The 17,636-nt window shown below is 41.5% G+C and overlaps 1 protein-coding gene across 2 annotated transcripts in view; it reads left to right on the top strand.

The window, feature by feature from the left end:
- Window positions 1-17,636, top strand: part of PNLIPRP3 (pancreatic lipase related protein 3) — a 35,371-nt gene that overhangs the window by 4,612 nt on the left and 13,123 nt on the right. The window contains exons 2-5 of one of the 2 annotated variants that reach the window (XM_027063198.2): window positions 5,566-5,720; window positions 10,463-10,582; window positions 11,237-11,368; window positions 13,647-13,755. In XM_027063198.2, the coding sequence (XP_026918999.2) occupies window positions 5,566-5,720; window positions 10,463-10,582; window positions 11,237-11,368; window positions 13,647-13,755 (516 nt within the window). Of the gene's footprint in view, window positions 1-4,181; window positions 5,721-10,462; window positions 10,583-11,236; window positions 11,369-13,646; window positions 13,756-17,636 lie in introns of those variants that run through there. The other variant, XM_053207282.1, reaches the window with a different exon arrangement.

Here is a 17,636-nt window from a genome sequence, read left to right on the forward strand (position 1 = left end):
TTATTTACTTTATTTACTTATAAATAAATAAATTTATTTATTTACTTGTCCCCACACACCCACTGGGCTATACTCCACCAGGGCTAGGCTTGTTTTTTCCACGGTTGATTCCCTAATGCTGAGAACAATATCTGGCACATAATAGACACTCAAATAAATATTTCTTGAATAAATTAATGAGTCCATTTTCAAGATATTTCTTGTCATTGGGAAAGGCTGCTCACGGTATGAAAAATTACTCATTTAGAAAGTGGAAGTTAAGAAAACATGAACTAATATACCAACTTATATGATTTCTTAACCAATTAAACCTAATGTGCTATAGTAAAGAACGTTGAAGTCAAAGAGTAAATAAAACACTTCAGTTGCAGAATATATCAAAATGCAATGACCCAAGAACTGAAGACACTAGAAAAAGAACAAGTAACATTGAAGGAAGAATTTCATGAATAAAAATAAAAGTAAAGGTTAACACATTAGAAGAACAGGAGTAAAGCAATACAATTGATAAATGTATATTGTGATTGTCTAATAAAACTAAAAAATGGAAAACTGTGATGACAGATTTAAATAAAGAGAAATAACCACAGGTGTGGAAGACATTGAAATGATTATACTTTGTATAAATTCAGGCCAAGAGAATTGAACTTCTAGATGAAATCTTCTCTTTATACCAGAATAAACCCCAGATCAATGAACATTTAAAGTAAAAGAGTGAAACAAGAAAAATATAAACGAAAACAAAGTGAAATTGTTAATGATCTTGAAGTAAGGAAGGCTTTTCTAAACAAGATGAAACCCCAAAGCCATAAAGAAAAAGACTGATATTTTGTTGAGTGAAATGTGAAATTTCTATAAAACAAAAACAAAAACAGCAAACTAGAATATTTTTTCTCAATGTCTGATTGAAAAGGACCAAATCTCTCTACTATTTGAAGAGTTTTTACAAATAAATAAGAAAAAAGCAAACTTTAGAAAAATGTACATCAGAAACAAAGATGTCCCCACCCACAGAACATGTGCAAGGGCCAGAAATGCACAAGATATTCAGGTATTTAGGTAATTCAAGGAATACAAATGAAAATGACAAAAGGTTTTCCTTCCAGTGGCACCTATAAAAATGTAAACCTGCATACCCTTCTGTTGCAGATGGTAGTGTTGTTCCCCACTCTTTACTCCCCCTCCCCGGAAGAGGATGCTACAGCCCCACCTTTGGCTACATGACCTGCAGAGAGCAGTGCCAAGTTCGAATGCCTGTATGAAGAGCATTTGCATGGTTCAACCATGGTTCTGCCCTTTCCCTCTGCCCCAAGAGCAACATGTTCCAGACAGGGTCTCTTTTGGCTTAGATCCTGGAAGGAAGAAGACTGGTAAATCAGAGCCACAGCCAACCGGAAACTACTGCAGCCAAAATAGAACATGAACGAGAACTAAACCTTCATGTTGGGAAGCCGAGGAGATTTGGGGACTATTTGTTACAACATAACCTAACAAAAGCTAATTAATGCACCTCCCAATTCTACTTAGTGATAGAGTGAGCTGCATCATGGTTCTTCCCCCCCCCCCCCCCACCAACTTAATAACAATGACGCATTGGGCAGGGTGGTCACTTTTTTAAGTCTTCATTTCCTCACATATGTGACACTTAGGGCTCAGTCTGTTTTTGCCCTTTTAATTATTATTAATTAAATTATTATTAATTAAACATAATTTGGAGAAGTAGTCTTTTTTCTTTTGTGACTTAAGAGTTACCATTATTAATTATTAAAAAGTTAAGACCATAGATAAGGGTAAACAAGAAAATAAAAACCACGCATCCTCAGGGCGCCTGGGTGGCTCAGTCAGTTAAGTGTCCGACTCACGTATCTCATGGTACGTGAGTTCAAGCCCTGCATTGGGCTCTGTGGTGACAGTTCAGAGCCTGGAGCCTGTTTTGGATTCTGTGTCTCCCTCTCCTTCTGCCCCTCACCCACTTGCGCTCTCTCTCTCTCTCTCTCTCTCTCTCTCTCTCTCTCTCTCTCAAAAAATAAATAAAACCCATGCTTTCTCACCATTATTAACATTTTGATGCACTTCCTTTAAATTTTCTTTTTCCCCATGCATTTTAAATAAAACCATGCATAGTTCTGCAGCCTGCCTTTTCAGCACAACACACTAACATAATCACTGTCATTACAAATTTCATTACAAATCTCTGTAAGCATTTTCAATGGCTGCATAATACCGTTAACGCTACCATTCTAAAACTATATTCTTTGTCATGTGGGCCATTTAAGTTATTGGCCCAGTATCAACTTACTGATTTTGTAGCAAACATGTTATTTTTAAAGAACTATTAATCTTTCCATTTTTTCACTAAATGGCTTTGATACTTTATAATCTTGATCAGTCTCCTTCATCATATCTAGTTTCTTCTACCTTTATATTCTTTTTATGGGTATTTCCTTATGGAAAAAGGCATAGTGACCAATAACCCTGGTAAGTTACAAACATAAGAAACATACAGTTTTTACAAGTCTTTATTTCCAAATCCAAACTCCTTTCCATAGACTGAATAATGTAGTGGAGAATTTGGGTGTATGGGGGAGGGGGAGACATGGCGTGCAAAAAGCAAGGGCAGGTAGACATTCTAGAAAAAAACAGAAGGTTGTATTAGAAAAGAACGATCCAAATGTGAACTCATTGATCCAAATTAGAACTGGACATATGTGTGCCTCAACAGAAAAAAAAACAGAATGGATTCCAGGCATGAGAAATATTGACTGAGGAGCTATAGTAGAGATATACTGAAGAAGGCACATGTTTACACTTACAACAAGAGAAAACAAAGGCAACCAGAGAATCCAGGAAAATGAAAATGCTACAAGAAAAGCATGATCCAAATATGAAGCAAACCAAAGTGACACTGATCTCGAGCAATTCATGTCTAAGAAAAGATAATTCATGTGAATATTCCCCTTTTGAAGCGAATGGGTAACCATACAACAAAGTGCAGATAAACAAATGTAATTACAGCATGCTAGCTGGCTGTGAAAGGAAAAATATTTATCTAGTCATAATCGTATAAATTCTGTTTATTGGCTTTCAATTTTTTGGAGCCAGCCTACCCACAAAACATAAAAGACTTAATTATGATCATAGAACAAAGTCTGAATGTTGTCAACTTTGACAATATGAAGTCAAAGTGCTGCTGGCGGACCTTGGAAGATGGAAGGGAAGAGAGGTAACATGGCTTAAAACTTCGTCTTGCAAAGGTAGAGAGTCAGGTTATAAGGAGTATGAGGTATCAATCAAGAAATAGAAGATTACTGGGGCACCTGGGTGGCTCAGTTAAGCTTCCAACTCTTAATTTCGGCTCAGGTCATGATCTCACTCTTCGTGAGTTCAAGTCCACGTTGGGCTCTGCACTGACAGCAGACTGTCAGTGCCTGAGTGACAGCAGACTGAGACTGCCTGAGATTCTCTGTCTCCCTCTCTGCTCCTCCCCCACTCGTTCGCTCTGTCTCGCAAAAATAAACATTAAAAAAAAAGAAATAGATTATTACTATTTCAGTTCACAGTGGAAGCCAGTTAATGAGCTAAAAACAGGGTTATTGACTATAGAGGAGGAGGAGTTGAGACAGCGTGGAGCGCAGGGCTTGTAGGAGCTGTTGTCCCCCAGCAGTTTCAGGCCAGCCCTTGCTTGGCCAGCGCTGGGACGTGCCACCACAGTGCAGCCTGTCTGGCCACTCCCAGAGAAGCTCTGTCAATAGAGACACTAGAGGGACACTGAGGTTCCAGGAGGGAGGAAGATGGTGTTCCTTCTTCTCTGCTCCTGGTTCCTGTCTGTTTTTCCAGAAATGACAAATAATCATCCGGGTAGCAGCCGGTGGCTCCAGCTGGCAGTTGTTCAGAAACACCCAGAAGCAGGCACACGGTGCCTACTCAAAGATGCCAGTGCTAGCCAGCCAGCACCCCTCTTCACGGGCCAAACCCCAGCTCTGGAGACAGCACCCCTCCCCGCCAGGGTCTCGCAGCCCTTCCTTCAAGTTTCTACATCTGACTGACTTTTCGGTTTGGTTCTTTTGGTTTGGTTCGTTTTGATTCTTCCACCAGCCTTCCACTAGCAGCTGCTCTCTGCAATTGCCACCTGTGAGCAACCACATGGGCCCCTTTGTGCCTTCATTTCTCCAACACTTGATTGATAGCAATTCATTGTATTAAACTCTCACAGTTAAAATAACCGGTATGATTTGTTTCTTGCCTTGATCCTGACTGATCCCAAGAATAGGTGGGTTAAATCCTCATTTATTATTGCAGCAAGTTAATAGATCATGTGTGACTAATGTTAATAAATCAAACCTTGGCAGTGTTAGCACATTATATAGAGATGTGGGGGTAACCACGAGAATAACAGCAGACATGTTTAAAAGTAGCCACCTCTAGGGAGAGGGCTGCGTTTGGGAGTGAGCACGGATGTTGCTCATCTGTACAATTTCTTTTTAATGTATAAACATTTGTTTGATTAAAAAAAAATTTAATTCCTTATCCTCTCTCTTCATGTTTAGCGGGTAATCTCATTGTTAGGGAATGGAGAAAATGCAAAATCTCCTAAGATTTTAAAGTAAAATCTGGTGGACTTAAGAGTGAAAGAATTATTCAGCATTTTTTGGTAAGTGAGAAAAGGAAATGCTCAAATTCAAGACTTCAAACAGTTGTAGCCAATACTAATGAATAACCATATATTGAATAAATGCCAACCAATTTAGTAAATCATAATAACACATTGAATACATAATTCAATGCTAAATTGAATAAATAATTATCGTTATAATTGAACAAGTTAAACTATGTCTCCATAAAACAGTATGAAATAAAGTTATTTGCTTTGGGCTGTTAAAAGTAAATGAAAAAGAAAGGCCATGGTGAAAAGATCAATCAGAGTCGGTGGATGACAGAAACATTAAGACTCAGTTTGCCCAAAGCGTCTCATTTTAGACATGAGTGAGGCGAGCTCCAGAAAAGACTTGGTTAAAACTGAATGAAACTTTGCTGTTATCTATACTCCCAGAAGACCGACGTTGGACTCCTACAGTGTGTCAGGCATAGTGCTAGGTCCTGGGGACTCCAGGGTCCATTTCATCCAAAACTTTCAGCCTGATAAGAAAAGACAGAAATTCAGGGAACACACAGTATCCCTCTTATGTCCAGGCCCATTGACAAGGGCTGTCCCGTGTGATAGTTCGTTTAGGCTTCCCAACAAGGCTGTAAGGTAAGTGGTATTATCTCCACATCACAGAGGAGGAAACTGAGACTCTAAAGAGGCAAAATAATTGCCCAAAGCCAGGAACGTCTGATCCCACAACCCCTGTGCTCTCATCCGCAACATTGTGATCTACAAGGTCATGGTCATGATATTGGGAGGGTGGTGGGGGAAGGAGAGAGGAGAGCAGTTTTTGAAGAGCATCTCCCCCTAAATCAGACTTGTTTAACTTAAAGACCAGTTTCAATTAAGCCTCATGGTAGGAAACAACCTCTCTCTGGGCCTGGTTCCTACAATACTGACACTCAATCTTTCTGCCACAGGAAAAGAAGTTTGCTATGAAAGGGTGGGGTGCTTTAAAGATGGTTTCCCATGGACTGGGACTTTGTCAAGACAGTTGGCAGGTCTACCCTGGTCTCCAGAAGAGATAAACACTCGCTTTCTGCTCTACACGAGACATAATCCCAAAGCTTATCAGGTAAGATAACTTGCTGCCTTCGCACATAGGTTATTCCAAGATATAAGATGTAGCTATAGGTTCAGTAGCCTACACTGGGATAAACTATTGACTTAAAGGCAAATATTTCTTTTTAATATTGTGAGCTAGATTTTTTTTTTCTCATCATACTTGCCCTAGTATTTAAGTATAAAGATTGGTCTGAGTATGTCGTTTCGTAGGAGGTAAATTTGATATTTCATTTGATACATATATTAATTGGGAGCTTTCCACATGTAAGACTGTAAATAGGCAACAGGCTCCTCGTGTATTAAATTGAATAAATAAGACAGTGTCCTAAATTTACTATATTAGGGGAAAGGGGGTATATAAATACCTCTGTTGCAGCACAAATTATGATCTGTTACATAAGATACAAACAAAAGAATCTGGGAGCAGTGAGGAAAGGCTTACCTTCCCCTTGAGGGTGGGACAAGAGCCAGAAAGGCTTTGAGGAAGACGTGTTTTGAGGTGTGTCCTGAAAGGTGGGAAGGGTTTGCATAAGCAGAGGCAGACAGAGAAATGACCAAAAAAAAAAAAAAAAAAAAGGCGTGGACAAATACATAAAGGAGAGAACATCTGATGAATGACAATATGTTGAGTTAGACTGAAAGGAAGTCCTCAAAATATGGAGTTAGTTAGAAAAGTAGTTTAGAGACAAATTGTGTAACTCCTTCCTGGGTATTTTGGATTTCATCCTGTGAGTCAGGGGGTCCCACGGGTAGTTTCTGAAGAGTCATCTGGCTGCAGTGCACCATCTTGACTGGAGCCGGGCAAGCCTGCAGGTGATTTCCTGACTGTTTGGTACTATGCCCCCCAACATGGTAGCCGTGAGCTACGTGTGGCATTAAAATGGAATAAAATTAAAAATTCAGTTTTTCAGTTGCACCAGCCACATATCAAGTGCTAATAGTCCCATGTGGCTAGTGGATACCATTTTGGACAGTGCAAACACGGGATATTTCCACCATCACAGAAAGTGCTATTCGCGATTAACTAGAAAACTACGGCGCGATTCCGAATGGACTCGGGGAACTAGCCTGAGCCATGGAATGAACATGAGTATGATAATAGAAAATTGACATGATAAACATCATAAACTGCCTGGAGATTTTACACATGAGTTATGGGAAGAATAATGACCCTTTTAACAAGAAAACTTGATTGGGGATGCCAGAGAATGAGTTACATGTTGGACAAGTGAGGTTCGTGTAGGCTATTGGAGATTTTCGTCTTGCAACTCTGTGGGAATCTAGACCTGGAAAAATAGGATCCAAAGTCTTCTACCCAGTGGTGACAGTTGAAACCCAAGAATGATGTTATCCTAGGGGCAGAGAAAAAACAAAGCATGATACTAGACCCAGGTGGAGCGCGAGCCAGAGAAAGAGCACTCCCCAGTGCAATGACATTTCCAGTTTTTACCTTCACCTATAAAACCTTGAGGCTTACTTTCCATCAGACCCAGCCGAGACAGCCTTCTGCTCTGCCTTCTTACAAACAGGATCTGATTTGTAGCTATCTACGTACCAGACACATACACGGGGACACATGACTCTTCACTGACATGTGCCATTTGCGCTGTAGATGATGGCTCTATCTAAAACAAAGAAGAAAAATTCTTATTTTGGGTATGGAGAAACTTACAAAGCAACTGTACCTAAAAATTTGATTTTTATAACTATCAAGAAGCGAAGAGAGGAATATCGTTCAGCCTTTAAAAGAAATGAAATTATGGTAGATGCTACAACATGGATGAACCTTAGAAACATTTTGTTAAGTTAAATCAGCTAGACACAAAAGGACAAACATGGTATAATTCCAGTTATATGAAACACCTATTTGAATAGTCACATTCATAGAGATGGAAAGCAGAATAATAGTTACCAGGGGCTAGGGGAGGTGATAATGGAGAGTTACTGTTTAATGGGTGCAGGATTTCAGTTTAGGATGATAGACAATTCCTCAAGAGGGATGGTGTTGATGGTTGCACAACAATGTGAGTGACTTCACGTTACTGAATTGTATACTTGAAAATGGTTAAAATGGTAATTTTTACATTACATATACTTTACCACAATTTTTTTTAATGTAAAGAGAATCTATGTTGAATAAAAATGTTTTGGAGCACCTTCACTGTTTGCTTAGGACTTCCAGGGTGTATGTGTGCATTCAGGACTAACTATACCCCTAGTCTTGACTTTCAGTCCTCATAGGACTCATGGGTCCTTTCACTTTCTGCACAGTGGCCATGCACCCGAAGTTTTGTAGAGAACGGGCACTAAAACAGGTGATGAAGGTCAGTCTTTAGGACAGTCTGGGCCCTAAAGGCAATGTAGAGAATATCAGACACTGAGCACTTTCCTAATAAAGGGACCATAAAAACAATGTTACTCATATCTTTACCACTCCCTTCCATTTGGAAAAACCCATGTGACAAACCAGATCTGTACTTGAATTTTGCAATGGATGGAAGCCTAAGGGTTTGTTGTTAGAGTGTTTTATAACAACAAGTGAGGATATAGGATGAGTCAGGATGCAGTAGTAAAAACCAGAATTGACCCATATGCTACACTGTGCAAATCTGACTTCGTTTATGAGGAAGCAGAGGTAAACTGGGCAATGGTTTAATGTACTCTTTTCTCAGATAGAGGAATTGTTAAAGCTGAACATGGTGCAATAAACTTGACTCTTCTGAGAGTCATAGGTCTTCACAGCTACATTTCTGCAAGAATAAAACCAACTTACTGTCCCCCAGAGTGGCTCATGCAGTCGCTGCTGGTGATGCACATTTGACATAATCATGGTAGTTTCTGTGCCTGCAGCTTTTCTCCAGGCTAGAACATATCTAACCAGTGACTACTTTTGACGTACTAGAAACGAGATCATCCAGTCATGCTTTGTAGGATGGGTTGATCTCATTCCAGTTAGGTTCTAACTCCTCAAAGATAAGAACGTTCCAAGTAAAGGCCTGAGCACCCAGCTAAACACTGAGACTTTAACTAGCCCTTTCTCTGGATGACCTGTTCTGTCCCAACACCCTTTTAAGGTTCTGTCCTTGTGATGGCAGAATCTGAGTTGTCTTCTTTGAGTTGATTCCATGATGTTGTTTCAAGTTTCACATTTTCTAAGTTAGTATGCCACTTCATAGGGGTGTGCCAGATGGCATACAAAGTGAAAAATAGTGTTTTTTTCTACCTTTTCTATTTTATTAAATTCTTCCAGGGCTTTTGTGACAGTGGAGGATGGTCGGACCTCACAATCCTTGTCAGATTGCTACCTTGAAGCTATCACAAGGTCCCGCTTCCCGCGAGTCTTGTGATGGGGAAAGATTAAACAAACTTTCTCTACCAAATTCCTTTTCCCAAATAAGACTCTTTTGAGGGGGAGCATAGAAGTAGAAACACAGTTGGTGTTTAAGAGACTTCAGCTGGAATTGGAATGAGCATTTGGATTCTTTTAGGTATATAGATGGACAAAGGTTTCTGCACTAGAATTCCATTATTTAGCAGAATAGTGTTTCTGGGAAGGCCCAGGTACACTTGATTTTATTATCTGCCTCAGCAAATCCCACATCTGCCCTGGGCCCTATCAGTAAAGAACAGTAGGATCAGATCCTAACTGGAGAGCTCAGTGGTGAAGCACATGACTTCAGAGAAAGACCATGAGGGTTTCAGCCCCCACTCCAGGACTCAGCACCCACTCCAGGTGCTTCGGGGCAAGTGACTTCTCATCATGTTCTTTCCTAATCTGTAAAGTTAGTGCCTACCTCACAGTGTTGTGAAAGTTAAATGAGCTACTCTACAAAGTACTTAGAACAATTCCCAGCATGTAGGCACATCTAAGTGTAGCTCTATTACAATTGCCATGTAAACTAATTTAGGATTCTCATAATTGTTTGCTCACCATCTTGGGAGATACTTTAGCCGGCAAGTTATATGATTAATTGCACGTTCCTATTAATCACAGGTAGCTGGTAATAGGCTCTTTGTTTGAATTTCATAGGTATCTAAATGTGTTGCTTTCCAGTGTTAGGATTCACCGTTGTCAAATTTGCAGTTTGCTGATTAGACTATTCACTTTTTCTCAAAATAGAATTTTGCGCATTTCTTCTCTTGTGCCTTTTCATTTTTCTCTTAATAATGAAATTACTTAAATTCATCATATCACTTAAATTGAGTTTGGTTATAAAAAGTATCCAACAAAACACAAGAAGTACAAAAGAGCATTTACTGTAATTACATAAAATTATTGTTAGCTGTTGTATTGCACATGGTGAGATCCTAACCTCTATTCCTCATTCTTAAAGTGGGGTGAACAACCTGTTTTTGCCACCTTTGTAGCATGCTTTTCAGCCTCAAGTAACACGCTACTCATGAATCACGTCGGCAACAGAGAAATGCTGTACAAAAGTAAGGCTGACAGAAGTCCTGACTGAAACTGACCCAACACAGTCCTAAAGCCCTGACCTAAACAGTGCCTTAAAACCACACACTTGCCCTTCCTGGTGATTAAGTTTGTATTTTGTATTTTATAACACATTAATAACTTCTTAGTATTTTGCAGTGTGTCACAGTAACTATTTCTTTGGTTAAAATGTTTTCAATAAGGTTGTTAACAATCCAATTTAGTGGAAGACTTTTGAGCAGACAGAATAATTCTACTAAATATCAAATAATTTTAAATTCTTTTTTTTTTTAACCTTCATCTCTTTGCGCTTGAAATAGGAGATCAGTGCAGTTAATTATCGAACTATCCAAGCCTCACACTTTGGGACAGACAAGATGACCCATATCAACATACCCGGATGGAAATCAGATGGAAAATGGCAGCAAGACATGTGCAATGTATGATGTGAATAAACTCTTCCCTCTACTAGACAAAAGCTCTATGTTAAATGGGAATGTACTTCACATACATTAATGCCCATTCATGGAGATCCCTCCGTTCAGTTACTCACATTGTCCTTGTCCCAAGGCCCCAAGTGAATTATCCATTTCCCATTTATGCTCACTTATTATGAATTGCGTAGATTATAAGGGGAGCATATTCTTTTAATAATTATTCTTTGATAAATTCTCACTTTTGACAAAAGATTAAATGATGCGATAAATTTCTCACTTAAGGGCGAAAATTTTCCAGGTTCACTCCAAGAAGTTAATTTTCCTCTCTGATACTCAAGATTAATAGAGTGCTAACATAGTAAGCAATTATTTGTAAGGCCATATAGTATAGTAGAGTCAGGCCGCCTGAATTCATACCATGGTTCTACTTACTATGATCCTGGGCAAGTTTAATTAATCTATTTGTGCTTCCGATTCCGTATCTGTAACTGGGGATGAAATCAGTTCATATATGTAAAAGGGTTAGGACAGGACCTAGCACATAAGAGGTTTTCAGTACCTGGTAGTGTTATTTCTTATTATGGAATCCCTTGTTCGGTCACTTTGGTTTTCTTCAATTCTTATCTCTCCGAGACTTGTAATAAATCTTTGCCCCAGGTGCTACTCAAAGTGGAAGATGTGAACTGCATTAACGTAGACTGGATTAACGGTTCACTGGAATATATCCATGCGGTAAACAACCTCCGCGTTGTCGGTGCCGAGGTGGCATATCTTACTGATGTTCTCATGGTAAGAAAAGTTGAGTGTTAAATTTTTTTTAATATTTGTTTTTGAGAGAGAGAGAGAGAGTCAGAGCGTGAGCGGGGGAGGGGCAGAGAGAGGGGGAGACACGGAATCCGAAGCAGGCTCCAGGCTCTGAGCACAGAGCCCGATGCGGGACCCAGACTCACGTTAAGATCATGACCTGAGCCAAAGTTGGACGTTTCACCAACTGAGACACCCAGGTGCCCCAAAAGTTGATTTTTTCAAAAATTATGTGTAATTGGTTTTGCATCATAACACCAAGAATTTGGGTCAGTTGTATGGCTTTTATATTAGCTTACACAAATTCTGAACAGGTGGGATACTATAAGCATTCCTGTACGGTGACTGGAAAAGGGAGATTACTTCCTGGGAAAGAAGCGCCTGTGGTTCTACAAAGCGCCACTTGGTGGCAGTGTCCCTTCACAGGCTCCTCACCAAATGCTTCTCCACCCCCACCCCCAAGGTGGCCTCCTGGACCAACTTGCAGGACCCTCTCATGCTGGGTAGTTTTCGTTGCATTGTAAACCTATCTTTGATGATGAGAAACTTTTCCCCTCTTATGAATGTTATTTGTTTAGAATGTGAAATACATTTTCCTCCAGAAATTGGGTTCTACGGCAGTGAATTAGTTAGGTCTGTAGTCCAGTCCAGGCACAATGACCTATACGTTTTCTAAAAGAATCAAATAGACTTTGCTATTTATGAGGGATATACCCTGAGACATTTATAAATCTCCGAATGCCCTACCATAATGGAAAGTAATTTCCCACCATAAAATGCAGTGAAGGAAAATCTAAAGATTTATGACCCTTTCAGACTCTTAAGGAGGGTTCATTCATTCACTCAACAAAGATTTTTCTCTGCACTTGCTGTGGGCTGGGCACTGTTCTAGTCCCCGAAGGTACACGGCAAGCGAGACCGTGTTCCTGCTCTGACAAAGCATGGGGACGGTGCTGTGAATGAGTCCAAGGCAACGGGGTGGAGAGAGACTGGAGCCACAGCTAACCTAGATGGGAGGCCATGGGAGGTGATATTGGGACCCCGAGCGCAGTGAGGGGTCAGGGAGCCAAGTGCTCACCTGCTCCCCCACACCGCTCGGCAGCTCTTCCTGCTGTCAAAGGAGACCAGGGCACAAGAAGGTACTTAGAATGGGTCCTTGTACCCAAAGGATGAAATCAGATTCATCTCCTCTTTGAGAAAAAGTCGTCCTAAACTTTCGTGAATTGTTTTGTTGACCCTGAGGCCTGAGCTGTGGACTTTTCTAGGGCCTGGACAAAAAGTAGGAGTGGCTCGTAGGAGAGGAAATGTTTGTTGGACTGAAGGGGAAAGCATTTGCTGAGCTAAATGTGCAGGAAATTGATGGAGACAGAGGAGGGGAAGACTGAGGGCGAGGAGGGCTGATCTCAGATACCAGGGCTGGAGAGGAGCCCAGGAAAGAAAGCAGAGATTTCAAAGGACGGCAGCAGTGGAAGGTAGGCTGCCTAAGGACCAGGAGACATCCTGGGCAGCCATTCCCCTGTGAACCAGAGAGAAAATACTCTTTATAAAGCAGCACAGATTATTGTCATTACTGTCATTATTTTCCATCACTGCAAAAATAAAAAGTGGAACATTTGATCAAATGACACATTTATCCAAGTGAAGGCGATTGCTTGATATTCACTATTATCATGAAGAGAACTTGAAGCTTAGATAAAACTAAAAATGCGTGCTCCTTTGTTCCCCTTTAAGTTGAGTGTGTGTGTGTGTGTGTGTGTGTGTGTGTGTGTGTGTAACTCTTAGGGACATAGCCATTTTGTGAATATTCTTAAAAACTCCTCTTTGAAGACCAAAGTCATCCCAGACATTTGATCAATTCGCCTTCAACTGGAGGAGACAGACACAGGTAGGGTAGGTAACAGCCTGGGTCTGACTGCATTTGGCCTGTATTGGGAGGATGCTGGAAGGGTTGGGTCTCAGGAAGAATGGACATGGGCTGAGAGCCACAGATGCCATTTCTGGGCTGTTCTTTTCCGGGGGGCCTTGAGGCTGCTTAGCACAGCAGGAAGAACCTGACAGAAGCCATTCCTCCAGGCCTGCCTGGTGCTTGCTCCTGCAGCCAGATGAGGAAGTGGGTGGATGTGGGGGTCACGTTGTCACCTGACTGGTCCCCAGTCTGTGTGCGAGAAGGACAATTATGCCAAGCATATGTCAAGAAAATGTAAGCCACTCCACGTGGTCTTTTAAAAATACTTGTTCTGTTTTCCTTTAAAATCCCTACCAGAAAAAGTTTGGATATTCTCCTTCAAAAGTGCACTTGATTGGCCACAGCGTGGGAGCACATCTGGCTGGGGAAGCTGGGTCAAGGGTACCAGGCCTTGGAAGAATAACTGGTAAGCTTGCGCTGGAGTTGGGCCTTGAATTTGTTTACACACAAAATCAAGTATCTGACGCACCGAGTGAAGTAGCAGAAGCGAATGTAAGGTAGGAGAAAATGGGACTCAACTAAAGTAAAACATAAAAGTGTTTTCAAAGTATGAGCGTGCAGATCCACGTTCAGGAGTGTTCACGGCAGCATTATCCGGGGCAGCAAAGTCATGGCAACTGTGACCGCCCAGCTGTGGAGGGTGGCTGACGCATTCTGACACACACACCATGCTTTGCAACGCTGCACCACTAGCTAATACAGAGGATGAGTTAGAGTCCGGCTGATGGTCCTGGAATGGCGTCTGTGACGCATCTGGGTCACCACTCACAATGGGTGCTGCCTCTGTGGGACTCGTTGAAGGCCTGTGCCCAGGCTGTTCCAGTTGCTAAAATGTTGGATATTACTCCTGGATACACCGTTAAGTCTAAAAACAAATCGCAGAGGCAAGTGTGGACGATGAATTAGTATGAATTAGTTTATACTGTGGATTCGGTTTTTTGAGGATGATAATTAATCATATCCGTTCCCTGCACTCTGACTTCCAAGATGGATGGAGATGGAAATATCAGTTCCGACATCAACGGGTTGGGCTGGCCTCTGTCTCCTCTGCCTTCCCAACCAACAACGCTCTGTGGGCACGTGCCATGTCTCCCTGTCTGCTTTTCACCTCTCCGTGCCCTGGCCCTGGACCCGGTTCAGGCTCTCTTCATCTCTTGCCTGGATTTGGCCGCTCGCGGCTGGTCCCCCAGCCCAGTCCCCCACGAGTGCTGCCAAGTCATCATGTTTCCAAATACAGGCCGTGTCACTCACTGCTGGAACTTTCCATTGCCCAAAGCCTCTTAGCTGGTGATAGAAATAGTTCATGTTTCATTGGGGCCTTTCACAGTTCTGTGCCCTAGCGCATGCTATTGCCTAAACAGCCACTATTCATCCTTCAAGATTCATTTCAAAAGCACCTTCCTCAGGCTGAGCTAATTCTCTGTGCTTACCATACCCTTTGAAATATGCTTCTATTATATCTGGAAATGCAACTATTGTATTGCATGGTCTTACAATTATTCATGCACCTGTCATTTTTGATAGACTCTGAACTACCTAGAAAGTCTCCCTCACCCCCACCCTACCCGGGCACATACGAGGCGCACATTTCCTTTCGGTTAAAACAATATACATACATACCTACACACACATACATACATATGCTTTAAATTCAAATTTGAACATTACGTATTTTTTCCTAAAACTAGTTTAGAACTCCAAATTGGGTACAAAGGGTTTTGCCTCTGCAGCTCTTAGAACAGCAGGTTTTTTTCCCACTGAACGCTTCCTCTTTCTCCTAGTTCCCAAATCCCAGACCTAGCACCAGCCCACCGCCACCCTTCTTTCTGGGGATAATAAACTGTATTTTTATTCTGAAGTCATTGGGTAGCAAAAATCCCCCTTGGCTCTAAGTTTTCAAGCCTGGGGAAAGAAGAAATGGGCACAGTGTGTGAAGTCAGAAGTTCATGGGGCCTACCCAACCTTGGGCATGTCAGCCATAAATGAAAGGGAAGAATATTGCTGTTCATGTATTGAAAATCACACTGGGTTACAATAAATTTATGAAGATTTTGCCTTTCTCAATTTTGATTCCAAAAATCAGAAACTGTCTAACTCCAATTTTTTTCCTGCCAAGTGAATTACCCTGTTGAGTAAATAGAAAACACTACATTTTTTTAAATGTTTATTTCTCTTTGGGAGAGAGAGCACAAGTGGGGGAGGGCCAGAGAGAGGGGCGCACAGAGGATTGGGCTCCTTGCTGACAACAGCAAGCCTGATGTGGGGCTCGAACTCACAAACCATGAGATCATGACCTGAGCTAAAGTTGGACACACAACCAACTGAGCCCCCCAGGCACCCCAGGAAACGATGCATTTTTAAATGTCTCGAAAGTCCAAAGATTGCTATAATTTGGATGTCCTGACCTATATTCCTTCCGAGTGGTTAATTTTTGAACAATCATGTTCCTTGAGTGACCAAAGAACTGAACTTCAAGAAAGATACTAGCTTTATAATAAAACCAGTTAAAAGCAAAATTAAACGATAGATTTTTTTAAGTTTATTTACAGAAAGAGTAAGCATGAGCAGGGGAGGGGCAGAGAGGGAGAGAGAGAACCTCAAGCAGGCTCCATGCTGTCAGCGCAGAGCCCGAAGCAGGGCTTGATCTCATGAACCGAGAGATCATGACCTGAGCCAAAATCAAGAGTCTGACGCGTAACCTACCAAGTCACCCGCGTGTCCCTAAATGATAGATTTTAAGACACCTGTAAGTTGAACCTTCTGTTGCCTTTCCTCCAGAGACACGCTAGAACCAAAAATCCAGGATCCCCTCTTCCCTGCTATTTGCCTGTCCTCCGATCGATAGAGTCTGAAGTGTGTCTGCTATATTTGGATACATCTCTACAGGGCTCTTGACTCCATCAGAAGTTTGTAACTAACCAGTAACTGTACACTAAACACACAGACAGCCAGACAGACTTCCTAAAGTTGAAGGTTGATTATGAGGCAGGTAAATGCTGCTGTGTCCCAGGAGTGTGGTGTGCAAATATTCACTTCCCACTCATGCCACATGTCCACAGGGGGCTGTGCTCTGGGGTCCTCTCCAATCTAGGATCCAGTCTCCACTTCACAGCAAAAAGATTTTGCTAAAATATAGATATATCTCTCCTGTTGCAAACTTGTGAGAGCTTCCCATTGCCAACCAGATCACGTCCAAACCCTTTCCCATGGTTCAGGTTACATCCGGCTCCTGCTTATAATGCTGTCTTCGTCTTTCACCCAGTTCTAAAGCTCTGCACACCAGCCTCAAAATCTGGTTCACTATATAGTTTCCCAAATGTGCTTAACTGCCTCACCTGGAGGCCATGGAGAGTCTCTTTTTTACCCCTGGAGGTCTGGTGACCCCTCTTGACCCTGGCAGACTCTTCTGGGCCCTCAGACCTCTGCTTGTATTTCCCATCTCCAGCAGAAGCATGCCCCAATTTCCCAAGACTGGTTTACATGTCACTTCCCTGTGCTTGCAAAAGACCAATGCTCACCTCTGTCTCGGCACTGAGCGGATTGGGGTGCCTTCCTCATCAGATGGAAAAATCCTTGAGGACAAGGCTAGGCCTTATTCCTTGCATCCAAGTGCTAAACCTGGCACATATTAAGTGCTCGATAAATAATTGTCAGATGTGTAAATGAGTAGGTATGTGAATGGTCATAACATCTTAGGGACCTCTAGATATCTTTCCTTTATCTTTATTAGACATTTGACCAGGAGACAGTGGGCTGAGGGTATAGACACCTGGGCTCTTAGTCTATTTTGCTTCCAATGTATGGTGACCTTGTCAAGTCACTGCACTTTCCTGGACGTCAAGCTTTTCATTTGTGATATAATGAAGTGAAACTAAGTGAGCCATAGCTGAAAACTAGGATTCTGTTACTTTAAGTGTGTGGCTTTGTAGATTCACGTTTACACATTGAAGAGCTCTTATCTTTTATTTTTGTTTTTACGTACAGATGTTGCTTTTGAGATCATCCGCAATCCATAAGTTTAATTATGAATATGGTAGTCTCTGTACAGACCCAGAATAGCCTCTTTGATTTTTCTGACTTTATTGGCTATTTTGCCATTGACTAGATACAGCCCTTCTTGTATATAGGAATCTGATATTGTAATATATCGAGACCTGCATTTATATACTCAATTTGTATGTCTATACTTAGCCTTGGGTGGTGTTTGACCTATATAAATCTTATAGGAATGACTACCTTGCCTTTATCATCTGTACTTCCAAAATAACACTATCAGTATCCTCTTGT

The sequence above is a fragment of the Acinonyx jubatus genome, chromosome D2 (genome assembly GCF_027475565.1).
Source record: "Acinonyx jubatus isolate Ajub_Pintada_27869175 chromosome D2, VMU_Ajub_asm_v1.0, whole genome shotgun sequence".
Classification (NCBI taxonomy): domain Eukaryota; kingdom Metazoa; phylum Chordata; class Mammalia; order Carnivora; family Felidae; genus Acinonyx; species Acinonyx jubatus.